Source organism: Polyodon spathula, chromosome 18, assembly GCF_017654505.1.
Source record: "Polyodon spathula isolate WHYD16114869_AA chromosome 18, ASM1765450v1, whole genome shotgun sequence".
NCBI lineage: Eukaryota > Metazoa > Chordata > Actinopteri > Acipenseriformes > Polyodontidae > Polyodon > Polyodon spathula.
Window position 1 is genome coordinate 27,515,600 of NC_054551.1, and position 23,929 is coordinate 27,539,528.

Here is a 23,929-nt window from a genome sequence, read left to right on the forward strand (position 1 = left end):
AAGTGATTATCTGTTTGCTGTATGTTAAATTAACTGTGATCCAGGCTGTTTGTTTTGAAACTGGATTTAAACTAATAATAAGAAGAAATCTAAATAAAGAAGTAAAACGTGGATGTGGTAAAATTTGTCCACATTAAGATAAGTAATCCTGTATGTCGGTTTTAAATTGTGTTGTAATAAAGACAATACGCGATGTATGTATTTATTTGTAAGGAAGCTAACTGGTAATCAATACCAATGTACGGGTACCGGTAACATGGAGAAGATATAGCTTGTCGGTAAACGAAAATGTCAGGGCTTCCGTTTTTTACATAATTAGCAGAAGTATATGGTTTTTCCTATAAAATATCAATGAAACAAAACACGCAAACGTCCTTGATGATACTGCTGATATGATGGTGGCAAGACCATGCCTGTTCATAAAGCCACAAGCAGGTTCAAAGCAAGGAGGACGTTTGACGTTTAGGGGGGGCTATTCTGTAAAAGTACAGTGTGGACTGACAGTAAACAGTTCCGCATAAATTCAGTCTTCAAATAGAATACAGTTTGGTTATTAGATTTTGTATATTATTGATGGAAATAAAAAAAAAAAATGCTGATTTTAAAACCCAGCAAAATCTTATGGTCCTGATGTTGTCAGTTGCACCATTACAGTGCTGTGTTAAATTAGAAACAGTTGTTGATGATTAGTGAGCCAGTTTTGTTTTCTTGGTAGATGTGGTTGCAGTCAGCTAAAATTTCCACAATGATCCTTTTTGATTAAAATTTTGATTATGTTACTTCATCTTGGCCTCCAACTCGACATAAAGTATTTTTCTGGGAAGATTTATTTTGGTGAAACTTACAATCTGTCACTGCCAATGGCAGTTTGCATTATTACAGTAGTCATCAACACCTCAACTGGTTCATCTGTTATTTTTTTTTCTGGAGCAGTTACAATGCCATAATTACTTCATGTCCTGCCAGGGCTTAAAACAGACTTAATATAAGTGGTGTTGAATTATTTTAACATGGAAAAGTAAGCAATAGACTCAGTAACAGTATTTAATTTCTTTGGAACAACAGAAGATAAAGGCATATCCTTCCAACCTGTGTTTTTTTGTTTGTTTGGTTGGTTGTTTTTTTTTTTTAGTATTTCATAAGTCTGCTGTATGTGGCAAAGTTTTGCGTTTATTTTATACAGTACCTTGGAGTTTTCCTAATCGTAATGCTAATTCAAAGTGAAAGATGATTTAAATAAAGAGTAATCAAACACGAACCACCCAAACAATGTTCCAGCAGAAACAGTAGTTTAGTTAAGGCTTTTTTCCTGACAACTGTACATTGAGCATTTTCAATGACCTTTATTGACCTTGGTTTAGTGTGCAACTATCTATCATAATTTAGTATTCTTTTTGCACCCTCCACTACTGACATAACTGTGCCGCGTCTGCATAGTGCAGCAAATGTTTGTTTTCTTTTTCAATCGTAATACTTGAATAGGGATTGGTTAGCACTGAAAGCCAGCGCACATTTTCCTGTGATTCGAATTCTTCATAAGATGCAGCTGTTCAGGTAACACCCACTTGTGATATTGGATAATCTTTGCTTACAGTACATTTTTATCCTAACAGGTGAGGGACAGAAGGTTCACTGTTCTGTGCATGGACGGAAAGCCAATGCGCAGGTAAGAATGTTCTACTGGGCTTGCATGCTATGTTTGACTCCAATTGAAAATGCCCTTTTACAAAATTCTTATAACACATAATCAATTAGGTTGTGGTATTAGATTACCATATTCATTTTTTTTTCTCGCTTACCTTTTTATGACATGTAAAATCATTTTGACTGGTATGACAGGTTTGTTGCTCCCATATGGAATTTTTATATATTTACATATTATTAATTAGTGATTTAGCAGACGCTTTTATCCAAAGCAACTTACAGAGAGTATGGGGTGATCTATGCATCAACAACTGCTCCTGCTGAGTCAGGTACAGCAGGTCCTCAGTTTTATGTCTCATCCTTCTTGCAAACTCAAAATACCTCTTAACCAGCGGACTTCACAGGCTTGTTGGTTGTTAATTGTCTTTTTAAACTCAACTGAGTTGATAATGGCCCTTGTTAAATGTGGTAAAGAAGCTGGTAATTCTAGACGGGTTAAGCTTGCCAGTATGCCTGCAATTTCAGCGACCGTCAAAGCAAGTTATGTACTGCACTGCATGAAGTGCTTTGCAGCTGTTGGATTTTCCATGCACTAGAGCTAAGCTAGGCCTTTTATAAGACAGGACCGTCATAGCCAGTTGAAATGAAGAAATCAATTCTTTATAACTGAGTAAAATTATTGTATTTTTTTTTTGTTTTGTTTTCAATCAAGAGATGTTTATTTCATTCAACATTTTCAGACTTGTATGCGGTGTTAGTTTAAGTACCTCCCTTTGCTGTATACTGGACAGATTAAAATGAGGATCTAAAATGCTTCCTGTAAAGGAAACTATTTTGATCAAACAGGGAAGGCTATTAAACTGGAGTAGCTGTGTTCAGTAGGTGTGACCTGAGTCCCCTTCATTGTGCTCTGATACATTACTGTGCTATGTAGCAGGGGGAGGTTCTCTTTAAATCAGTGTGACGGTAGTGGTGTACTTCACTATACAATTTGCCTTTCACCTCCCGTATTGTTAGTTTTGATTAAAATGAATATTTTAAGAATGAGAGTAGTCTTAAAAAAAAAAAAAAAGTACATTCACTCCTTTTAAATAATAAAATATACCGTACTTGCATAATTTCAGTCATTACAAATCAATATGAAAAAAATAACACTAGTTATAGCTGGAGTAAAGTGTCTACTGAGACACAAGCTGTATCCTGATCTTGTCTGTATAGCAGACTGTGCCCTGTTTCAGCTCTTTGCTAAATTAACGCAAGCTGGTTGCTTTGTGTTAATAACCCCCATGCCCCCTGTACCCAAACAAATATCTCGAGCTGTAAAGTAGCAGCTGATTGGAACTTGGGTAGCAACAGGATACAGTAATTGTAGCTGGATTTCATGAAGTCCCAGGAGTAAACTGCCGGAGAGAGAGAGTAAGGGTACTGCACTTGCTCTACTGTACTGAACTTTCATTCTTTGTGCTTAATGAACACAAGATTGAGATGACAGAGGAAGCAGAGGTGGACTTTATAACTAGTGACCTGTAGGTTGTAAAATAAAATACAAAAGTAAATAAACAAACATTAGGTGCATGTTAATGCTGCTAGAATTTTTGCCTCTTCCTTATACCGAACCAGTTGTTATTGTCTTTGATAGCTGGGAGGTCTTTAGGAAGTATTCAAGTCATAGTTTTAAGTCACTGCAAACATGTATGTTTGGCAAGTAGTATACTTTTGATCTAATGTTGTCATGTCATCTTATCTATTTGCTTAGATTCTAAAGGGAAGTAAAAATGTAAGAAAGTCTCTACCACTTATCCAGTCTGACAGTGCCTTAATACTAAGTTATGTCCGTGCTGCAAATCCCTTACTTCCTAGGTGTATCAGTGCACACCCAGTAGATACCACCGGAATGGACATCACCAGCCGATGCACCCTTGGTGACCCCAACAAGCTGCCGGAGGGAGTGCCACAGCCGGCACGAATGCCCTATGTGTCAGACAAGCACCCACGGCAGACTCTGGAGGTTATCAACCTGCTGCGCAAACACCGGGAGCTATGTGACGTGGTCCTGGTGGTGGGCGCTAAGAAGATCTATGCCCACCGCGTGATCCTGTCGGCCTGCAGCCCTTACTTTCGCGCCATGTTTACAGGTGAGCTGGCTGAGAGCCGGCAGACGGAGGTGGTAATCCGTGACATTGATGAGCGTGCCATGGAGCTCCTCATCGACTTCGCCTACACCTCGCAAGTCACTGTCGAGGAGGGAAACGTGCAAACCCTGCTCCCTGCTGCCTGCCTTCTGCAGCTGGCTGAAATCCAGGAAGCCTGCTGTGAGTTCCTTAAACGGCAGCTAGACCCCTCCAACTGCCTGGGCATCCGTGCGTTCGCTGACACCCACTCTTGCCGTGAGCTGCTTAGGATCGCAGACAAGTTCACTCAGCACAACTTCCAGGAGGTAAGCATTTCATTGGTGGAAATATCTGTGCTGCACATATGTAAGGTTTCAAAACAATTAGCTGAAAAATAAACACATCTAGAAAAAATAAATTTATTTTTACCTTAAAGTGCACATTCTACAGAGGCTGGATATTTGTTTCCTGATTCTGTCATTCAGAGCGTGTGTGTTAAGTTGTTTGCACACTTTTATTTTGTTCAAAAGAAAAATAATCCTGGTCAGTGCAACTTAAGCCTTTTCATTGCTGTATCTCTTTTAGTCATTGATTTTGACATGGCTATCATCATAAAGCAAATGGTGTTATACAGTTAATTATGTACATTTAGCTGACACCAATCTGTGGAAAGTGCTTTTACATCCCAAAGGGAATATGGATTGGTTTATGTTGAGGTGTAAGTGGCATTTTGAATAGATTTCAAGAAACTCTCAGCATTTCTATGTTGAATCCCAGCCTGTTTGAATCTGAGAAATTTGAACACACTCGATAGAGGGAGTCTCATTAGTTTAATTTTAACGTTTTTTAATGCCAATACATGTATAACTCATACCTACTGTTGTCATTGTTTTCTGAATCAGACCAGCTGCAACTGTATCTTAAACCTGCTTTTGTTTTGCTGCTACAACTCACAGTATTACACATGTCCAGATATTCACAACATTCACAACCTTTATTTTTAACAATATATTTATGAGGTGACCTCTCGAGTAGTGAAAAGGTTAAGCATCTTTCAAGAAGATCACACATTTCTATGCAGTCTATTGGCGGGGGGGGGGTCTTTTTGGAAATAATTCCGGTTATTCTTCATTCCTAATTGTCAGAGCTCATGATTTTCGTAGGAAAATATTATTCTGAGCAAGGAAATCAAGAGGAACTTTTAAGTTCAGAGATAATAAACATGAAATAAATTGAAGGCTAGACTACCAAAATAATGGGTAGAAATAGGTTGTTTCTTGAGACTGCCCACCTGCATTGGCAAATTTGCTATGGCAGATAATACACAAATGTGTGCCCAGAAAACTTCACTTTGTTTATTTGAGGCTGCCTCAGATATTTTTCAGCTGTAAACACTTCCCAGAATTAGATGGAAGGGATTCATTTTTCAACAAGCTGTAATTGACAGGCTTCAAGTTTTAGGTTTGTAACCTGATCTTATTTCATGATAGCAGGCAAAGGTCTGTTACCCACATGTATCTGCAGCATGGGGACTATTTATAACCAGATTAACAAATCCTGGCTAGAGAAACATTTTGGATACAAGGTGCTAAAATCCTCCCACCTAGACACTACATTTCTTCAGTACCTTATTGATATTGTACATTGTTTACATGATCACACGTTACAATGAGCAAGATTTCAACCTAAAAAATACATTAGTAATTTTGTAATGTTGCAATATGTCATGGAACAGAAACTGAGGACTAGATTACACAGGTAGCGTGACACAATCTGACAAAACAAGAGCAGAACATTTAAAAAGCCTAAGGGGCATTTATTAAAATTGCATGGAGGCCCAATGTTAGAATACTGAGATCAGCAGGCTTGGTTTTTATCAGTATATCTCTGCAGGCAAATGTATGTATTATTAATGTTTTGCATCACAAATTTGAGAGAGACTGCATGAAGCAGTAAAATCTTACCGACTGGATGAGTAATTCAAAAGTATTTAAATGCAAGTACTATGTAATTGCTTCCGTTTGCATTGCTTTTTAAAGTTACTTGAATTTTAATTTGTTTTTTAAACCCTCAGTATTACTGTAATACTGGAATGTAGAAGTCTTATATTCTTTATCTGATAAGAGCAATGTTTACAAATTATGTCTGCTTCGATTGCCTATCATCACTGCACTGATGCACACTATTGATTCCTGTATTTCTACACTAGTCACGTCTCTGTGCTGGTGGGAGTTTTATTGCAGTCATGCTGGTTTCTATATTTAGGAACCGCTTTCAAGTTTAGTCTATAAAGACCACCTGTGGGACGTTCAGTGTACTGCATTCATTCGATTGAAGTCTGTATGTAATATGCTGGTTGTCAAGCACTTGACTGATGGTTTTCTACATAGGGAAGCCGATCATTAACAGGTGAAGATGTCAGCCTGCCTTTAGGGGGTTAGAATACTGCATGTGGAGTAATTCTGTTTTAATTCCATTTTTTTCAGGTAATGGAGAGTGAGGAGTTTATGTTGCTGCCATCCAACCAACTGATCGATATTATTTCGAGTGATGAGCTAAATGTGCGCAGTGAGGAGCAGGTGTTCAGTGCAGTGATGGCCTGGGTGAAATACAGCATTCAAGAAAGGCGCCCCCAGCTACCACAGGTGAAGACATTACAATATCCAGTTGGTGTGTGTAGAGAAAGATCAAGGTGCCTGACCAGCTACTGGTTCCCCTATAACTGTAGTGTATTGAGCCGTCACAGTGACAAGTCGTCTGCACTTTAGACACATACAGTAAAGATCTTGTAGGTCTACACAACACCATGTAGTGTGAATAAACTTGCTACTTATTGTTCCTTTCTTATGTATTGTACGTTTAACTTGGATCAACAAGAAAAGATTTTCAGCACAGATGCATATGTCCACTGTCCATCTACAAGTGGCCTTTACAGCAACTGCTGCTTAAATTGAATGCATATTGTTGGAACAGAATATGTGTTAAGTGTTTTTGGAGGATATGAAACACTGGTTTTGCATTGATGTAAAGGCTGCACTGTGTTTAATATCCCTTTTATTAATAAGTAGCCATAAGCAGAGCCTTAAAATAAAGCAATGTTTTTTTTGGGGGGGGGTTTGTGCGGACAGTACAGCAGTAGTGTTAACAAGTGTTAACAGTAGACTCCAACTTTTAAAGGTTTAAAGAATAGCCAAGCTTGGAAATACAATAAAGTTCATAACAGAGCATTTATTGGAGCATTTTGTTATGTATAAGATTTGTTCTGAAAATGAAATAATGCTGTTTCTTTAATGTTGTTTCCATCAGGTGCTGCAGCATGTTCGATTACCACTCCTAAGCCCGAAGTTCTTAGTTGGGACAGTGGGATCGGATCCACTTATAAAGAGTGATGAGGAGTGCAGGTACTATTTTAATAGGTTATCTTTGTGTACGATTACACTATCACTTAGGTCCAAAAGTATGTCGTTATCATTCTGGGTTTCAAATTTAGCATCATAGTATGCAGTAGTTGCAAATGCATTCTCTATTGGCAGCAACGGTTTGACCCTCTGTTGGAATTCTTATTCAGTCATGCTCTTGTTTTTCTACACTCTAATTGCATGGCTAGTTTCTAATCCTAAATGACTGGATCTCTTACAGCTTTTTTAGTATGAAGGAGAATCCTCTTTAAATGCCTCTTGAGAAATTGTAGCTCACTGTGAGTCCCCTGTTTGCCATCTGGAGTGCCAAGGGGGTTTGCTTTGGTTTCAAACACTGCCTGCTCGGCTGCACGCACTGAATGCAGCTCAGGTTACTGTGACGTTTAACTTGACTTATTATTATGCCCAGTAGAAAAATAATACCCCCAAATAAAGCAACAATGAAAGTATGTCTTAATACTGTCTGAAATATATTTATATAGAGTGTCCCTCCTTATTTCTATCCTGTAATTGGGTCATTGCAATTCATGTGGACAGTGGAGGTGTTTCTTGCATTTGTGGTTAATAACATACACCATTCGGAATGGCAAAATGATTCCAAAGAAAAGCTGTGTAACTCCTGCCCCACAAGATGAGAATGTGTCTGAAGAACCTTTGACCAAGTCTTTCTCCATATGACCTAGACCGATAACAATTTAAAGCTTGTTTCATGGGCTTTTGATCAGAAATTATTTGCAACCCACCTTGTTATCCTTAAGCTGGAAGAACCTTAATGCACAAGAGAAAATAAAACTACCTGTATAATTAAATTAGGACAGGAAAATAATGTTACTCTGATCTGCTTGTAAAATGGGGACATTGTTACTTTGTGATCTGAGATGCTTACTTTAGAAGAGATGTTTAGATTGTCAATAAAGTTACAAACCAAATAAAGCTGTAGAAATTGATAATCTGAAAGTCCAAATTGTAAAAAGGTTGAATGGTTTGAAGTATTTACTTGCATTTATGAAAAGTGGTAATGTAGTGCACTTGCTTTCGTGCAGTGCTCAAATAGTATGTGTGTTGCATAGAACAATGGCTAATTATTATTATTTTTTTTTATGTGCTGTTTTATTTTAAAACAAATTCATGCAGGTGAACTAGCATAAAATCAAAGATGATAAATAGTTGCATAGGTCTACATTTGCATTTTGATGATTTAAAGTGTAACACCTGCCGGAGCACTGCTTGTCTAATGCAGGCCTTTAAACATACTGATCAGAACCTCACCCTGGAGCTGTAAGCCAGTCCCTGTGCTACTAGTAAAGCCCATGTCATTATCCTATTTCCTGTGCTGCAGTGCATTTCTATTCATTTAGTTGTTGACTGCAACTAATTCTTTATATGGGTGGCTTTGAGAGCACCCAGCCAGTGGAATTTAAGTTTTAATAATAGTAATAACAATAATAATAATAATAATAGTAGTAATGTCCCAAGATTAGTTTCCCAGCATCCATTAGCTACCATGCTGTGTCTAAGCTGAGGTTACAAACTGAAGTGCTGTTCAGTATTGCAAGCCAACAAATGAACTAATGCTGTATGTGAAACATTCTCTGATGACTTAGATAAAATGCTTGAGGGTTTACATTCCTGGGAAATGTTAAGTGGAAACTCCTATTAAATGTATTTACTACTGAAGAAAAGTGAACTGTCTACTACAGGAATCGATATAGTCTTACACTGAGGGAATAAAGAAACAATTATTGATTATCAAGTTTAAATTGTTGTAAAACAGAGACCTGGTTGATGAAGCCAAGAATTACCTGCTCCTACCTCAAGAACGCCCCTTAATGCAGGGACCAAGAACGCGCCCACGAAAGCCCATCCGCTGTGGAGAGGTTCTTTTTGCAGGTGGGTGTTGTTGAGAATGTTTATACACTGGGCTATAACAATAGACGCGTATAACCACCACTTCATCATTGGTGACAAGAGAAAAACAGATTAACATGTTTCCTGCACTACTTTGACATGAGGAGGGACTTATTTAAGACAGTGTCATTGAATGCCTTTTTCAAGATGTGTGTAACACTTCTCTCTTAAGAGGCTGAAAGAGAAGAGGAGTGAAGTTATCTGCATTACCCTTCAAGCCTCTTTGGCATTCAAACAGAAATTCTAGATTGGCTGCATATGCAGGATGACAAGTCTACCCACTATTAGAACCGATGATCTGATTTCCAGGGCATTGACACTGTAAAATTGGAAAACAGCCAGGGCAGCTTAGATGAAATAGTGTAACATGCAAAAATATTGCCCAAACACAATAGACTTTTATATCTAATTGTATTAGTTATAGGTGGACAATGAACATTTTATCCATGACTGCAATAGTTTTTTAAGCTTTTTTAGCTTACATATAGCTTTGTACACACCATAATTGATACCTAATGTCTTCCAGTTGGAGGCTGGTGCAGTGGGGATGCAATTTCCAGTGTGGAGCGATACGACCCCCAAACAAACGAATGGCGCATGGTGGCTTCAATGAGCAAGAGACGCTGTGGGGTTGGTGTGAGTGTCCTGGATGATCTCTTGTATGCAGTAGGAGGACATGACGGCTCTTCATATCTTAACAGTGTAGAAAGGCAAGTTTAAGTGTTATTCACGTATTGGTGAAATTATTCTTGGTACTTTAATTGGCCTGAACAGAGTTGCCATAATTAAGTGTCTTGGGTCTGCTACATCAGTTCTGCTAGATAAATTATAAAATGAACATACATGTAAATAGAGGTGACACAGTTTTTATAAGTATAACTTTTGATTCTGATGCTCAGACATTACTTGTGTTATTTTCCCCTCTCAGGTATGATCCCAAGACAAACCAGTGGAGCAGTGATGTGGCCCCCACAAGCACCTGCAGGACCAGCGTTGGAGTGGCTGTCCTTGGAGGATATCTGTATGCAGTGGGGGGGCAAGATGGGGTCTCCTGTCTCAACATTGTTGAAAGGTAAAGGCATACAAATACTAATAGGCATAGTCAAGTGTTAGCTTGGAATAAATATGCTTCCATTATAATGTAACATGCATTTAATATAGAATTGCATGTTTATCTCATAATGCTACCCATAAAGAAATGTCCACAAACATGGAAGTTTTACTTTTTCTCTCTGTAGGTATGACCCTAAGGAGAACAAGTGGACACGGGTTGCCTCAATGAGTACCAGACGTCTGGGAGTGGCAGTTGCAGTGTTAGGAGGGTTCCTGTATGCAGTAGGGGGGTCAGACGGGACGTCCCCTCTCAATACTGGTGTGTAGCACATTTATGAAAAAAAATGGAGTATCTTGGGCCCAAAGGTCATTACCATCAGATAACCACTCTCCTAAGAGTGTCGCAAGGCTTGAACTATTTTAAGACATTTATAAGGTCTTCTCTTTCTTAGTTGAGCGCTACAACCCTCAAGAGAACCGTTGGCACACTGTGGCGCCAATGGGAACCCGTCGTAAGCATCTAGGCTGTGCAGTGTACCAGGATATGATCTACTCTGTGGGAGGACGAGATGACACCACGGAGCTCAGCAGCGCAGAGAGATACAACCCCAGAACCAACCAGTGGTCTCCTGTGGTGGCCATGACATCACGAAGGAGTGGGGTAAGTCTGATTGGATGGCTATGGTGGTTGATTTTGGGCACGAAACTGACGCAATTTCTTAAAATCAAGTTGCATGTAAATTCAGTTTATGCACATGTCATACAGGCTCAGAGGCATGTTTAATAAAGAACATTTTAAAATTATAAGTTAATGATCAAAGTGGACACTATTCTTTTAAGGTCTTCTATAATAGGTGTTCTTGCATATTCCTGTCCCCCTGTATTCCATTATGTGTACATAAATATTGAAAGTTGAAAACATCTCAAATACAATAAAACCAAAGTGTAGTTGCAGTTTATTATATTTGTGATACTGTTTGTTTATTTTGTATGCATCAGCAAAGCTGGAAATGCAAAAGCTCATTTCTGTGCATTCCTCATTTGTTGCAGGTTGGTTTAGCTGTAGTAAATGGACAGTTGATGGCAGTTGGAGGCTTTGATGGTACAACATACCTGAAAACCATTGAAGTGTATGATCCTGATGCTAATACATGGAGGTAAGCAGTTGCTGCCACCTACTGGTTTACATGTTAAATGTAAAAAACTTACATTTGTCTGAGCGCAAGCGTTCATGGATTGGATGGTTTTGTTAAAAAAAAAAAAAAAAAAAAAAAAAAAAAAACTCTGAGATTTACGTAATTCTTTGATAATGATAAGGTTTCTATTTCTGACCTCTCCCCCAGAACAGAACAATATACAAGGATACATTTTCCCCTTTGTCAGAGTCAAGCCATAAATATCCTTACATAATGTTAATATAAACAGATTCATATAAATGAGTTGTTTTATTTTTTAAATCACTTTTTTATTCCTCTAGGCTTTATGGTGGAATGAACTATCGCCGGCTTGGTGGAGGAGTAGGGGTAATTAAAATGACTCACTGTGAATCTCATATATGGTAACCCTTGTGCCTCCACATCTTGAGCTGCTTATTGGACATGTTAACCACATGTATAATAGATTATACAAAAAAAAAACTAATAAATACAAATGAAAAAACATAAGTGATACAACCTGGATTTATACCTGAATGATCCCTGCAGTGCAAGATGTCCAAATGATCCATCCTTGAAGTTTGTTTCTATGCACTTTTATTGACTGGAGTGCACCTTTGACTGCATTTTAGTGCCTATATAGATGTCATATTGCAGAAATTTATGTTTTTTATTTTGGATGCATTACCTGGCAAAAGACTGAAGACTTTATGGACAGCAGTTGCTGCATAGAGACAGTATTTACTTGTTTTTATGCATTCTAAATCTATCCAGTGCTATGGTGGTTGAATGCCAACATTAAGAAACGGTCAAGATATATTCTGAAGACAAAACGTCACCACTCCTTACATACAGTGGATTCAGCTTGCATGAGGCTGCCAAGGACTTGTCCTCTTTGCCAAGTGAAGAAGCAATATCGGTTGACCGAAGTCATTCAGCAAGACCATTTTATACAATGATTAAATTGTTTGAAGTGTCTGTGAATATGGTTTGTTCCCTTAAATCTTGACAGAGTATTGTCTCAGGTGGGGCCTGGCCTTGTTGAATGCCTACTAGTTACATTAACCAGCTTAAGCCTGCCATGATTAATATAAAATATGGGGGAGGGGGGTTATAATTTAATTTGCTCATCTGTCTATTTTATTTGTCTTTTTGGATTATCAACATACAAGACACTGCTTATATTTTTTTCAGTAGAACGTTATTCATACTCCTAATAGACAGTTTAGTAGATATCTTTTATCTCAAGTGGAATAATAATTGTTTTTCCAGTTTTCATTTTCTAATATACACTGCTTTGAAAATAGTCTTCTAACTGCAACTTAAACATGTATCCTTTATTGGATATGTGCTCAATTTGAAAGGTGTTCTGCAGCCAAGGATCTGCACATTGGATACTGTAAAGTGTAAAAGCTTTGAAAAGTGAAACTAGTATCTCAAGTACAAGCCAGAATCAGTATTAAAACCATTAATTTATTGCTCATTGTCTAGGATGCTATATTTGAACTTTCCAGGTAGGATAGATCATTTAACAATTAATGCCAAATTCCATTAAGATGCTCCTATTTATGTTTGCATGTCGGTCATTGGAAAATTCCTACTGTAGATTTGTGAAGTGCTATGTGAGCTGGGAGGATATAGCATGCTGATAAAATGTTTAAATGACAGTCAATATTTTTGCAGTTATTACACCATACATGACACTGCCATGTAATGTTTTACTGAGACATTCACAGGTTAGTGGATGTTACTAGTGTGCTAATGAGGGTGCAGGATTTTACCTGGACTAGTTGAGCATAGCGATTTAGAATTTCAGATTAATACTGGACATGTACATTTTGGATTTAAATTTAGACAGGACTCCCTTGACAAAAAAAGTCACTTAATTCAGATATTACTGTCTTTATAATTGTAAACCATTAATATTAACAATATTTGGTTAGTTTCTCAGTGGTGAAAACAGCATAATTGTATATTGACGCAGATAAGTTATGCAATTTGAACCACTTTCTCACTTTTAGGGGAGAAAGGATTTGTCAAATTTAAAGAACGTAGTCTTCAGTTTAGTTTGACTCAACATTAATGGCTTCTGATATCATTTGATACCAGGTAAAACTTGTTCCCATTGTTTAGGACTTGATAACTAGGTACTCTAATTAGTTTGCTATTTTCTTCCTGCTGCTTTTGTCCAGATCAAGATGATCAAATGAGTTAAGCCAGGGTCACACAATGGGTCTGTGGTTAGACAGGATTCAAACCTATGATCTCCCAGGGTTTTTTTGGTCAACACAATGGGCTGTTAAATGTACATTTTATCCATATATTCAGTTATTTAACAGGGCAGGTGGATTAAGCCTAAAACTAACAAGTCACATTTGGGTGACACTTAATAGAAAGAAATGTACTGTACTACAACTTTCTATACAGTATTGTTCAATTTGATATAAAGCTAGAAATTTGACTGATTATTTGATGTGTACGGATAGAGAGCACATTATAATCTTTAACAAATCCACACCATTACCTGGCTGTTGAACAAAAAAGGTTAATTTGATTATTATCCATTCATCTAATGTTATTGTATATAAACCTGAAACAATTCACTTCTGTAAATAAAATAATTTTACATTGTCAATTTAATTAAGAGCAGGCAAGTTTACAGGCAGTAAGCAAGATACCCAATCAAAGGTTTCAGAAATAGTTTAAGATAAAAAAAACAACATGTTCAAAGAGTTATTTATTTAATTTAAATAGACTGGTGTAAGGACATGGACACAACTTTTATTATACATACAACAAGATAGAAGACCACAATTCAAAGTTCGAGAAGCTCTTGTTCCTTAGAAGCCTAAATGGGCATCATTACAAATGCACTTTCTGTAAGAAGCGTCAGGATTCCAGGCATGTAGTGACTACTCATGAACTGTAAAATAATGAAGAAAAAAGATTGAAAAGTTAAGCATATACAGTACTTAAATTGTGATGAAACTTGTTTTGGAGATAGGTCAAGGTGATCTAAACTTTTGCATTTAAAGCTGTGGTGGGTGATACATGTTAAAGGAAATCTAGTGAACAAAATAGCTTAACCCTGTCTGAAAAACAGAATAACTGACAAAGCTCCATTTGTTATAAACATTATACCCCTTTGCACATTAAAAAGATAGATAAATAATAATAAATAATAAACAAACCACTTGGTTAACACTGCTTACCTTTATTTTTCCATCTCTGTGAGCTGATCCAAGAGATGTGGACACATCAGTTAACTCCCCAGCTGACAAATATATTTTAAAATGTCTGAAAAAATGGGACTCTAGACAGCTCATAAACTGGTCCACTTCCTCTATGGTCATTCTGACCTGATCCTGCCTGATGCTTCTCCACAACTCCCAAGCATCCCCTGGGTGGACAGTGAAGGAGATGCTTAGTGGAGGACTACAAGGTAGGCTCCAGGACAACTTCAGGTACCGGATGCCCATCTCAGGCTCACAGCCAGTCCACATTGCTGCTAACCAGCAAAGGCTGTTGAAGCCAATGCGCAGTGGACCAAAGTTACAGTCAAAGGTCCTCTGGAACCAGGTAGTCACCAGTGCAGTCATAGTCTCAGCTCCATTAGCACAAAACAGGGGTAAACAGGTGAACTCTGGTGGCAGGGAGCTCAGATATTCTGTATTGCCATTAACACAAGACAGCCATCCACTCCACACCACTGTCTCAGCCGCAGCCTCTGTGGCAAACTTGGGCTTAGAACAAATCTGAAATCACACATGAAGGGTCAAATCAGCATTGCAGTATTATTGTACTTTGTTATTTCAGCTACTCATAAAAAAATAGTGTAAAAATAAAATCTCCCTTAACATCTCTTAAAAATAAATGGTTACACGGTGTAACTGAAATAGCATGTTTTTTTTTTTTTTCTTCATGCTGTACCTGAATGAAAACAGCCTCTGCATCCTCTTCAATTTCAGCCAACCCTTGGATTATGGAGAAGTTCACCTTGAAGTTGGTGTCAAGTCCCACCTCTACTGCAATGCCCTTCTGTTTCTCTGCTACTATGAAGGCAGAGAGCTGCCTGGAATAGGACTTAAGCCCCGTGTATAAAAACTTATATAATGGAGTCACATAATACAGATTCCAGTTCTTCTGAGTCAATTTAGAAATCTGTTCTGGGTCTTTTTCCTAAATAAGAAAAAAAGCAGCGTATGAATTCAATTGCCTCTATTTTCACCTGACCCAAGTGTGAACTATTCCTCCTACACATCTAGTGACACATACTGAATTCTATCGTGAACAGTATCTCTGATCCACACTAACTACCCCACAATTCATAGATATTAAGTTTTTCTGATCACCCTACTTAAGTCTAGTCTAGTAGCGATAACTTACAAAATGGAAGTTTCTAATGTGAAAATAAATCAAATCGCATGTTGTTGTCTCATTTCTTTTAACTCACCGATAGGTCCCAGGCTTTAGGTACTTCCCTGCTCGTTGGGAGTTTCAGGGAAGTTAATTTGCCTTTACGCACAGATGTCAATCCTGCTCCTGCACCATAGCTTCGGTACAAGTTGTTTGGAGCTTGCTTGGGTGTAAAGTTCTTATTGGGGGTCCCCCTGAAACGATAAGCGCCCTTTTTAAAGATTACTTTGAAGTATCCTATCAAAAAAAGAGACACAAACGTTTGTTTTGTTTAGTGAGCTCATCAAATGTATATATAAAACTTGAGCGTTTCTATTGCCTGCGACATCCACAGTATCCACACACAAGCGTTCTCCTGATCCAAGTGAGCTGCAGCGGCGAGACAACAATGTAGGACATTTCATAAACAAAAACATGGTTAAAAATATTAGACACAAAACACAACAACGGACTATTCACATAGCACAGGAAACTTTGCTTGATGTTCGACCAAAGTTCGACCATTCAAATAATATATATATATATATATATATATATATATATATATATATATATATATATATATATATATATATATATACGCAACTTAACAACAATAATTAAAAAAAAAAACCCCATCGATTTTGATGTACCGGCGGTAGCACAGTGACTGATCCAGCCTTAACACATTCACTCGCATTGTTGTCTGACCAGTATAAAATGCATGGCTGAAGCCGAATTAAACACTTACCTGCTTGGATTACCCTCCATGGTTACCGATAGCGGTAGGAATAACGATAACAAAACAACCCTCCCGACGTGTTCAGAGGTTTGTTTTTCAACTCTCTCTCCCTTCTCTGTCCAGTATATTTTGAACAGCGCGCTTTCCCATCATGCACCACGGATAGGCCGAGTTAATCGAACTGAAACCACCCAATGCCAAAGCAATTTGTGAATCCCAAAAAAACAATGAATAATTCTTCGACCACTCAGAGTCAACAGACAACTATTTAATTAATTAGTTATGTATTTATTTATTTAAAACACTGGGGCATTGCAGGACACAATTTGGATAGGAACAGCGAGGAACTTAAAAATGCTTACCAGTATCTCAAATTATAGAGAAAAGTAAAAATATCATTCAAATTTAGAACTCATTAGGAAAGACGTTTTTCACTTATAACTGTGTATCGACCCCAATAATATATTACGAAAACAATATGAAAGAAGTCTGAAGCAAAATAACCTGTATTACTGTAGATATCGCGCTATTTACATTCCCACGGCTAGCTGCTCGATGTATACTCAGAACTCGATTAGTAAAGTCTGTCGAAAGAAAGGTAAAAGGTTACACTTGCATGGAACTTCAGAACAGGGAATGCTGGGCAGCCAGTTTTCACAGGAGACAGAATCGATAGACTGAAAATGTAAAGGCTAAGGTTGTTTTTGTATTTGCATTGGCGGTTCGGTATAGAGCTAGCCCAGCTAGTGGAGATCGAGTAGGGGCACAATGCAGTAAATTAAATCATGACCACACTAGTTGCTGGAAAAAAGATGACTCATTTATTTGTGTGTGGCTTTGTTTTAAAATAATCTATCGATTACTGTGCATGTTTCTGGAATTCGAAAAACATGAATTCCGTTGTTAAACCTCCTATTAGGTTTCGATTCTATTTGCCCGACTCTAGTTTGCTTAAATGCTGTTTTTCTTTTCATTTTCTGTATAATATTTTATGACTTTTCCTAAGTTGGGGTCATGAACTTATACACAGAAAACAGAACCTTTGAGATGTTTTTTTTTTTTTTTTTTTTTTTTAGAACAGGTCATGTGTACAAATCAGATGTTTTGGGTCACTGTGATCCATGGCATTTATCTATGTAGATTTCTATGCAGGAATAAAACACACTTCTTAATAATAATAATAATAATAATAATAATAATAATATTTGTATTATTATTTCTGAAAATGGCTGCACCTGTCTGGAGATATTTATAAACAAAAAAACAAACAATATCTATCTACAAGGCAGAGCCTAATTTTCTCTGTCAGTATTGCAACAGCATCTCACTGGTAAAGACATTCCAAAATGAGGAACTCCCAGGTTGGCAGTCAAGGAAGTTTTATCACAGCTCCTGGACTAAAAGAGCATAAAAGAGCAATTAACCTTTGCAAATAAAAACATGTAATCAATTTAAGGCTGTTTAAATTAGTTTGAAATTGCATCAGGTCAGTATGACCCAAAACATAACAGATGTACCTTAATTATGAACATAATAGGAGGGTTAAGCTGTAGGATAATGCTTGTAATTAAGTCATGTAGAATCAGTAATATTATACACAAGATTCCTGTCAGCGGTATGACGAGAAAGCATGAGTAGTTTAGGTTTAGTAAGGAACAAATGTGTTAGGCTCTTATTGTGTAGAAAACTGAAAACAAAAATAAACATAGTAAGACTTTCCTAATGATAGCCCTGCCTTCATTTTCCTGTGCCATATTTTCTTTGTCTGTGTTACAGGTTGATATTGAGATGTCTTTTGTGGACCAAACTGGAGTCCGCAAGCTGATTGAAGGGCTGATCCAGTACTCCTGGCCGGAAGACAAGGGTCAGATTGGTGTCCCATTCCCTTCCATCACATACTCTGAGGCTATGCAATACTATAGCATTGACAAGCCAGACACACGCTTCGAATGGAAGATCATTGTGATTCAAGTATTATAACTCAAGGATCTTCTCTGCCAATCTAATTCTCACTTGTATCCTGAAATACTTGTAAGCTTTCACTGTAATGGTATGTCTTCTTACACAAAATAAATAATAAGAGACCTCCACAGCTGCAATTAGATATGCCAGCTTTTCTATAATTCAGCACCCCCTCCTTCTGTTCTGGATGTTTGACTGTACTTTTCTTCAAGATAACCTTCTTTAATGCATAAAGGTATAGATAAGTTAGGGCTGTGATATATTTTTGTATATGGTCTCAGCATAAATAATGTACGTACGTTTGTTTGTTTGTTTTTTATTCCTAAAGGCACATCATTGACATCAGTGAAGGATTCAGAAATACAGACACTGGTTTCCTCAGAGATGCTCTGAGCAAGCCAGAAGGATCTGTAAGGGCTATCTGTGTGCCTGACTGAGCAGTAAGTACAAGAGCAGGACTGACTAGTTTTTTATGATGCATTAAACTTGTCCACACTGCCAGAAGGTATCATAAGCATGACATTTTCTAAATAAAAAAGCCCTTTTTAAATAGGACAATTTGTCATCCATGTGCATCGTGTAGTTCAAGTCTATGAAAATTATTACCATAAGGCAACAGCTTATTAATTTGGTGGCCATGGATAAATCATGTATTTGAAACCTGCACAGCCAGTTTACAAACAACTACCAAACAACTTTTCAACATTTTCATTGCTATATTATATGTTACTCTTTATGGATGGGTGGATTCAGTGGTACATATTTTGCATATCGTTAAACATTCTTTTGAGTTGAAAAAGCCCACTTTATTGTATTATTTGAACAGTAATAATAGATATTTGTAACCATGTAGTAACATAAATTAAGAATATAAGGTTTCATTTAATCTAGCATAAGGACTAATTCATGTAATTTACTACTGCTGGGCGACTGTTTCGAATCCACTCTACACAGAATAAAAAAATGACACATTTATGATATGTTTATATCACTCCGTATGTTTATATGTTTATATCACTCCGTATGACAACTAGTGCACATTATATATGAACAACATTAGAAAACAAGACCATGTTCAGGACTATGGATAGCTCCCAGTGCGTTTAGTTTACATGCATTTGGAAAGGTTATTGAAGAATACATTGTTTATTGTATCCAAAAAACGTTTGCCTGAGTTCATAAGGGCCCAGAACTTTAGTAAAGGTAATAATTACATACCACAACTCACCACTTTGTACCCTTCCTTGTAATGAAAGGACAGTGCTTGCTGTGATTCTGTAATGTTTCTGTGCCAGTTCAATAGATGGCAGTATTGTTTCATAAAACACCCAGTATTGTATGCATATAGTAAGGAATTCATGAAAGAAGACTGGAAGTCAACATTTAACATGTAATAAAAAAATACAAAAACCTACTGAAAAACTCAAATATTAATAATTCTGAAGACGCCTTGGACGCTTTTGAGTTTCATACGTCATGGAACATTTCAGGCTTACGAAGACAATCTAGCTTCATGAAACAACCACATTCTTTAAATTATTTGTAATCAAGAACATTGCAGCAATCCACTGGCTTTATTGTTGTATCTCTAACCAGGCTAGTGTAGGCAGCCCATTTTGACATGCACAAAGCACACAGCTTCATTAGAATGACAATGTCTGGACAACATTTGCTAGGATAGTATCGTCATGCATTCTGTCTTCCTCTGGTACAGGGTGGGCACAGGTCAAATATTTGAATAGTATATTTGAATAGTTTTTTTTTTTGCTTAATTCTATCACTTTTTGTTTAGTGTTGCAAGAATGAAAGTAACAATGACGGTGTTTACATGGATAATTCATGACAGTAGATATGAGTAATATCTAAAAGTTTTATTTAATTAAAATAGTTTAATTAAATAAATGTATGAGGCAACATGGGGGGTTACACTATAATACAATAAAAAACAGTATGATCCTTAGGCCTATATGAAGATTGAGAACAGGGGGATATGTAAAAATACATTTGAGGTTCCTGTGCAGCTTCATGCACTGGCAGTTCTATAGGTGGAGTACCAGGCTGAGCATCCTAGTTCCTGTACACATCTGCCGGTCCCTATACCCTGCCTCTGCTCCGAGAAGCCAGTGACTGCTGGTCTAGCTGTGGTAGAAGTGGCAGGCGCAGAATCTGCTTAGCACACACACATTATAATGAAACGTGGATGTCTTGTAATATTGTAAACATTCAAACAAAAGTCTTTATTTAAAGCAATGCGTTTTATTATTGTTGTTTGTTAACTATATCCATTACTTATTGTACAATATGCCTATTGATGCTAACAACTCATTCCAGTTCTGTGTGGTGGAAGAAGAGGTGAAGCTCTGTTGTTCCTGGGACATCTTAAAAGAATTATAGAAAGAAAATACGACTACTACTACTGCTACTACTACTACTACTAATAATAATAATAATAATAATAATAATAATAATAATAATAATGAGGCTAAAATTTAGTACATTAAAGACTGGAGTAAACAACTTTGAGAATTGGCATTAAATCCAGTGCTGGTTGATTAGTAATGACAGGTTTATTTATAATGTGCATTTACATTTTTTAGAACTTGCCAGTCCAGTGCATATAAATTATAAATGAATGTTGATGAAGGGAACAGTAATGTAACATTTTCAGTCATGAGAAGAATGGTTGTCAATTAAATATAATAATTTTAGTAGCACTGTTCAAAACGTCGTTGTCTATAACAGAAGACTGGATTTCCAAGCCTTCATATTCAGTATTTTAAAATAAAAGAAATTCCACATTAATTATTACTAATTAGAAAACAATTGAGTGCAAACAGCCAATCAGCTTTCAGTTCTACCGGGCTTCTATTTTGCATAGATGCCCACTGGAACGTTGAAGTGCTTAACTGTGAATTAAATTTGAAATCAATCCGCACACAAATACTGGCTTTTTCCCTTAACATTCTAATCTACAACAAATCTGGTAACATAAAAAGCTACTTAAACATACTTTCTGACGCTGGTATAGAGACAAGGGAAATCATGTCTGAGACACGACACCGTAATGAAGACTCAATTCACAGCTACTGGACAGTAAATCAACAGGGAAGAAATGATTGGTCCACAATTCTGTCATCGGCTGGATCCAAACAACATCCTCCCTCAAAACCAGCCAGTCAAACTGCCAACCCTTTTCAGTTCTTTCCGCACCAGCCAATCCACTCCCTTCCAGCTTGAATGACGCCCCGCCTCCAACAAGAAGTTTTGAGTCAGACTCAATACTACACGGACTATTTAACAATTGTACATGTCCAGATAAATTATAATAAGAAAGAATAAGACCCCAATAAATAAATATGTTAGCAATAATAATAATAATAATAATAATAATAATAATAATAATAATAATAATAATAATATGTTCTCTACATGTATGTCGTTTTTCTGTTCTAATTATGTTAGAGACTATTTACCTCATCAGAAGTTCAAGGTAAATATAGATTTTAAAGTTTTTTTTAAAGAGAAAATAAAGAAATCAATTGTTTTCTAATAGTGATAGAGCCCTCTCGATTCGGGCTCTACCATATGGTAGATGACCTTGACTTTCGTTAGTGCTCTTGCCTACGGCGCAGGACGCATGACACCAGTCGTGGTCATCTACCACACGGTAGAGCCCGCATCGACGGGCTCTATCGCTTAAGTGAAATATGTAATAATTCTCTCAGTATGACAGAAAAGTGCTGTTGGCCAAATCATTACATACTTGCAATATTTGTTAATATTGTGTTTTTTCCAACTTCATAACAGAAAATAAAAATGGATTAATAATAGGTCTGGCACTGGGAGATGTTTTCACAATTATTTGCTGTAATTGTTAAGCCTATTTAAAATTAAATAATTAGGCATACATCTTAATTGATGAGGGTTAGCAGAGGTTATATTGGTATAATAATTCACCTGGAATCTGTTGACCTCCGAATAGCAGACTATTTTTGTATATACCATCCATTGTATTTATTTCTTAAATTATTAAGAAGAATTCATAGAGAAACAATTCTAATGTCATGTGTTGTAGAATAAGCCTGCATAGAGAATCGAGGAATATAGAATTCCATGACATGTCTAGTGGCTGTCTTTTTGGAATATGATTTCCCTCATATTGTTTTACAAACATTAGCATGTATTTACAGTACATTCTACTATTATCCCAAAGTTGACTCCTAAAGATCACCAAACACTGTCTTGCTATGAAGACATCACACCATGTGAATGTGAAGCAGGGACAGGAGAAACCTTTGAGCCAAGTTCCAATTAGCTACAGAGTTTTGTGACAAATTCTCAAAGGTGGCATCCGTGCCCAGCTGTCATGGTGGAGACTATGACACATCATATCCCTCTGCCTAATTTTTTAGCACCTATGCCAGGAGTGTTGTAGGACACGTTGGCTAAGCTTCTGAAGTGATTGTTCTCCAGCTCCCCATAAGCAAGGAGCTCAGCCTTCTGTGAGAGATTACTAATGGGTCAGGCAGCTATGTTAAACAGTCAGCCAAGGACCACAAGAAAAACAAAACCACAAAGACATAGGGAATCACTGTTTATTTTGTGTGGCACTAGCCTGAAGCAGCAGTCCCTTTGTGAGTATACAATTAATACTGATGTTGCCCACAATCATTTTTAATTATATACTAAAAACAGGATCCTTTGGTGTCTGTTTACTACATTCTTCTATAAGCCTGCCTTCTCTGCACTCAACTTCATCAGAAGGCAGCTGACTGTTTGCATTGCTGTTTAGTTTACATTCCCCAAAGCTAATTTGATATTTCACAAGTTTCTTGCACCTTAAAACTGGTTTGATTTTGTCTACCTTTTGATTCTGCATAAATCCATAATTGCAATTATATACACCCAACTACCTGTTATTCACAATCTGTCCTTTTGATCTTCCATGTCTTGCCCCTCAACTGATACAACCTTTCCCCAAGGTAAAAAAATGTAAAATGTAAAAAAATCTACTATTTAACTATAATCAAGCCACATAAACCAATCATGCACAGAGACATAGAATGATTCTTGGTAATAAATCTCCCTCCGGTCCTGTGAGGATGCTGTGTAAAGGGAATAGAGTACCCTGGACTGGATGGCCATAGAATTAATTCCCAGGGTTAGGTGGAAGTCGGCCGTCTAGAAAGGGGGCGGAGCTACAGTACACTAAATCATCAACCTGGAAGGGAAATGATGTGGTAGCCGCGGATTGGAGGAGCAGTTGCAATCGTTAACCAAGGGGGCATAGCTTTAGGTGATCTGTTCCTTTTGTTATGGTTAACGCTAAACCGGAAGGAGACCCGTATTGCAATCGTGAGTGTTTTGTTTGTTTTGTCATGTCTAAAAACTGCCTGTTTATTGTTATTAGACGGCTAACACAATCCAGAGATGTTGCTAAAGGCCAGCACCAAACCCGGACAACACTGCACTTGTGTCACGATTAAACTGTATTTGCACCACAAGCACTATAGCACTCACCATGGACTTGTGATCGTGTTT

At 37.2% G+C, this 23,929-nt stretch overlaps 2 protein-coding genes and 1 long non-coding RNA gene across 4 annotated transcripts; 2 read left to right on the forward strand and 1 right to left on the reverse strand.

The window, feature by feature from the left end:
• The first annotated feature begins 10 nt into the window (after positions 1-10).
• LOC121330958 (kelch-like protein 20) lies at positions 11-13,959 on the forward strand. Of its 2 annotated transcripts, none has more exons than XM_041277970.1 (12): positions 11-150; positions 1,614-1,666; positions 3,505-4,081; positions 6,242-6,400; positions 7,062-7,156; positions 8,949-9,064; positions 9,609-9,792; positions 10,011-10,154; positions 10,321-10,454; positions 10,588-10,796; positions 11,186-11,292; positions 11,613-13,959. In XM_041277970.1, exons 2-12 carry the CDS (start codon positions 1,644-1,646, stop codon positions 11,695-11,697), a joined length of 1,833 nt encoding a protein of 610 aa, XP_041133904.1. In that variant the 5' UTR covers positions 11-150; positions 1,614-1,643; the 3' UTR covers positions 11,698-13,959. The 2 variants fall into 2 exon arrangements, with proteins under 2 accessions (XP_041133904.1, XP_041133905.1); XM_041277971.1 differs by having other exon boundaries at positions 11-138.
• Positions 13,960-14,100: 141 nt separating this feature from the next.
• On the reverse strand, positions 14,101-16,970 carry LOC121330959 (centromere protein L-like). Its single transcript, XM_041277972.1, has 5 exons — positions 16,436-16,970; positions 15,743-15,899; positions 15,220-15,468; positions 14,502-15,044; positions 14,101-14,212 (listed from the first exon to the last, which is right to left on the reverse strand). The coding sequence occupies exons 1-5, from the start codon at positions 16,453-16,455 to the stop codon at positions 14,138-14,140; spliced, it is 1,044 nt and encodes a 347-aa protein (XP_041133906.1). The 5' UTR covers positions 16,456-16,970; the 3' UTR covers positions 14,101-14,137.
• A 79-nt stretch (positions 16,971-17,049) lies between these two features.
• On the forward strand, positions 17,050-20,834 carry LOC121294106. The gene is made up of 4 exons (XR_005946695.1): positions 17,050-17,123; positions 18,203-18,476; positions 18,717-18,828; positions 20,720-20,834. It is a non-coding gene; the product is annotated as an uncharacterized LOC121294106 (long non-coding RNA).
• The last annotated feature ends 3,095 nt before the right edge of the window (positions 20,835-23,929 follow it).

Coding starts and splice junctions, on each gene's coding strand:
- LOC121330958 (XM_041277970.1), top strand. CDS start 1,644: ATGGACGGAAAGCCAATGCGCAG. Junction 10,797..11,185: donor TGACATCACGAAGGAGTGGG/GTAAGTCTGATT, acceptor CATTTGTTGCAG/GTTGGTTTAGCTGTAGTAAA. Junction 11,293..11,612: donor CCTGATGCTAATACATGGAG/GTAAGCAGTTGC, acceptor TTATTCCTCTAG/GCTTTATGGTGGAATGAACT.
- LOC121330959 (XM_041277972.1), bottom strand. CDS start 16,455: ATGGAGGGTAATCCAAGCAG. Junction 15,900..16,435: donor ATGGAGGGTAATCCAAGCAG/GTAAGTGTTTAA, acceptor TTATCGTTTCAG/GGGGACCCCCAATAAGAACT. Junction 14,213..14,501: donor ACAGAGATGGAAAAATAAAG/GTAAGCAGTGTT, acceptor ATTATTTTACAG/TTCATGAGTAGTCACTACAT.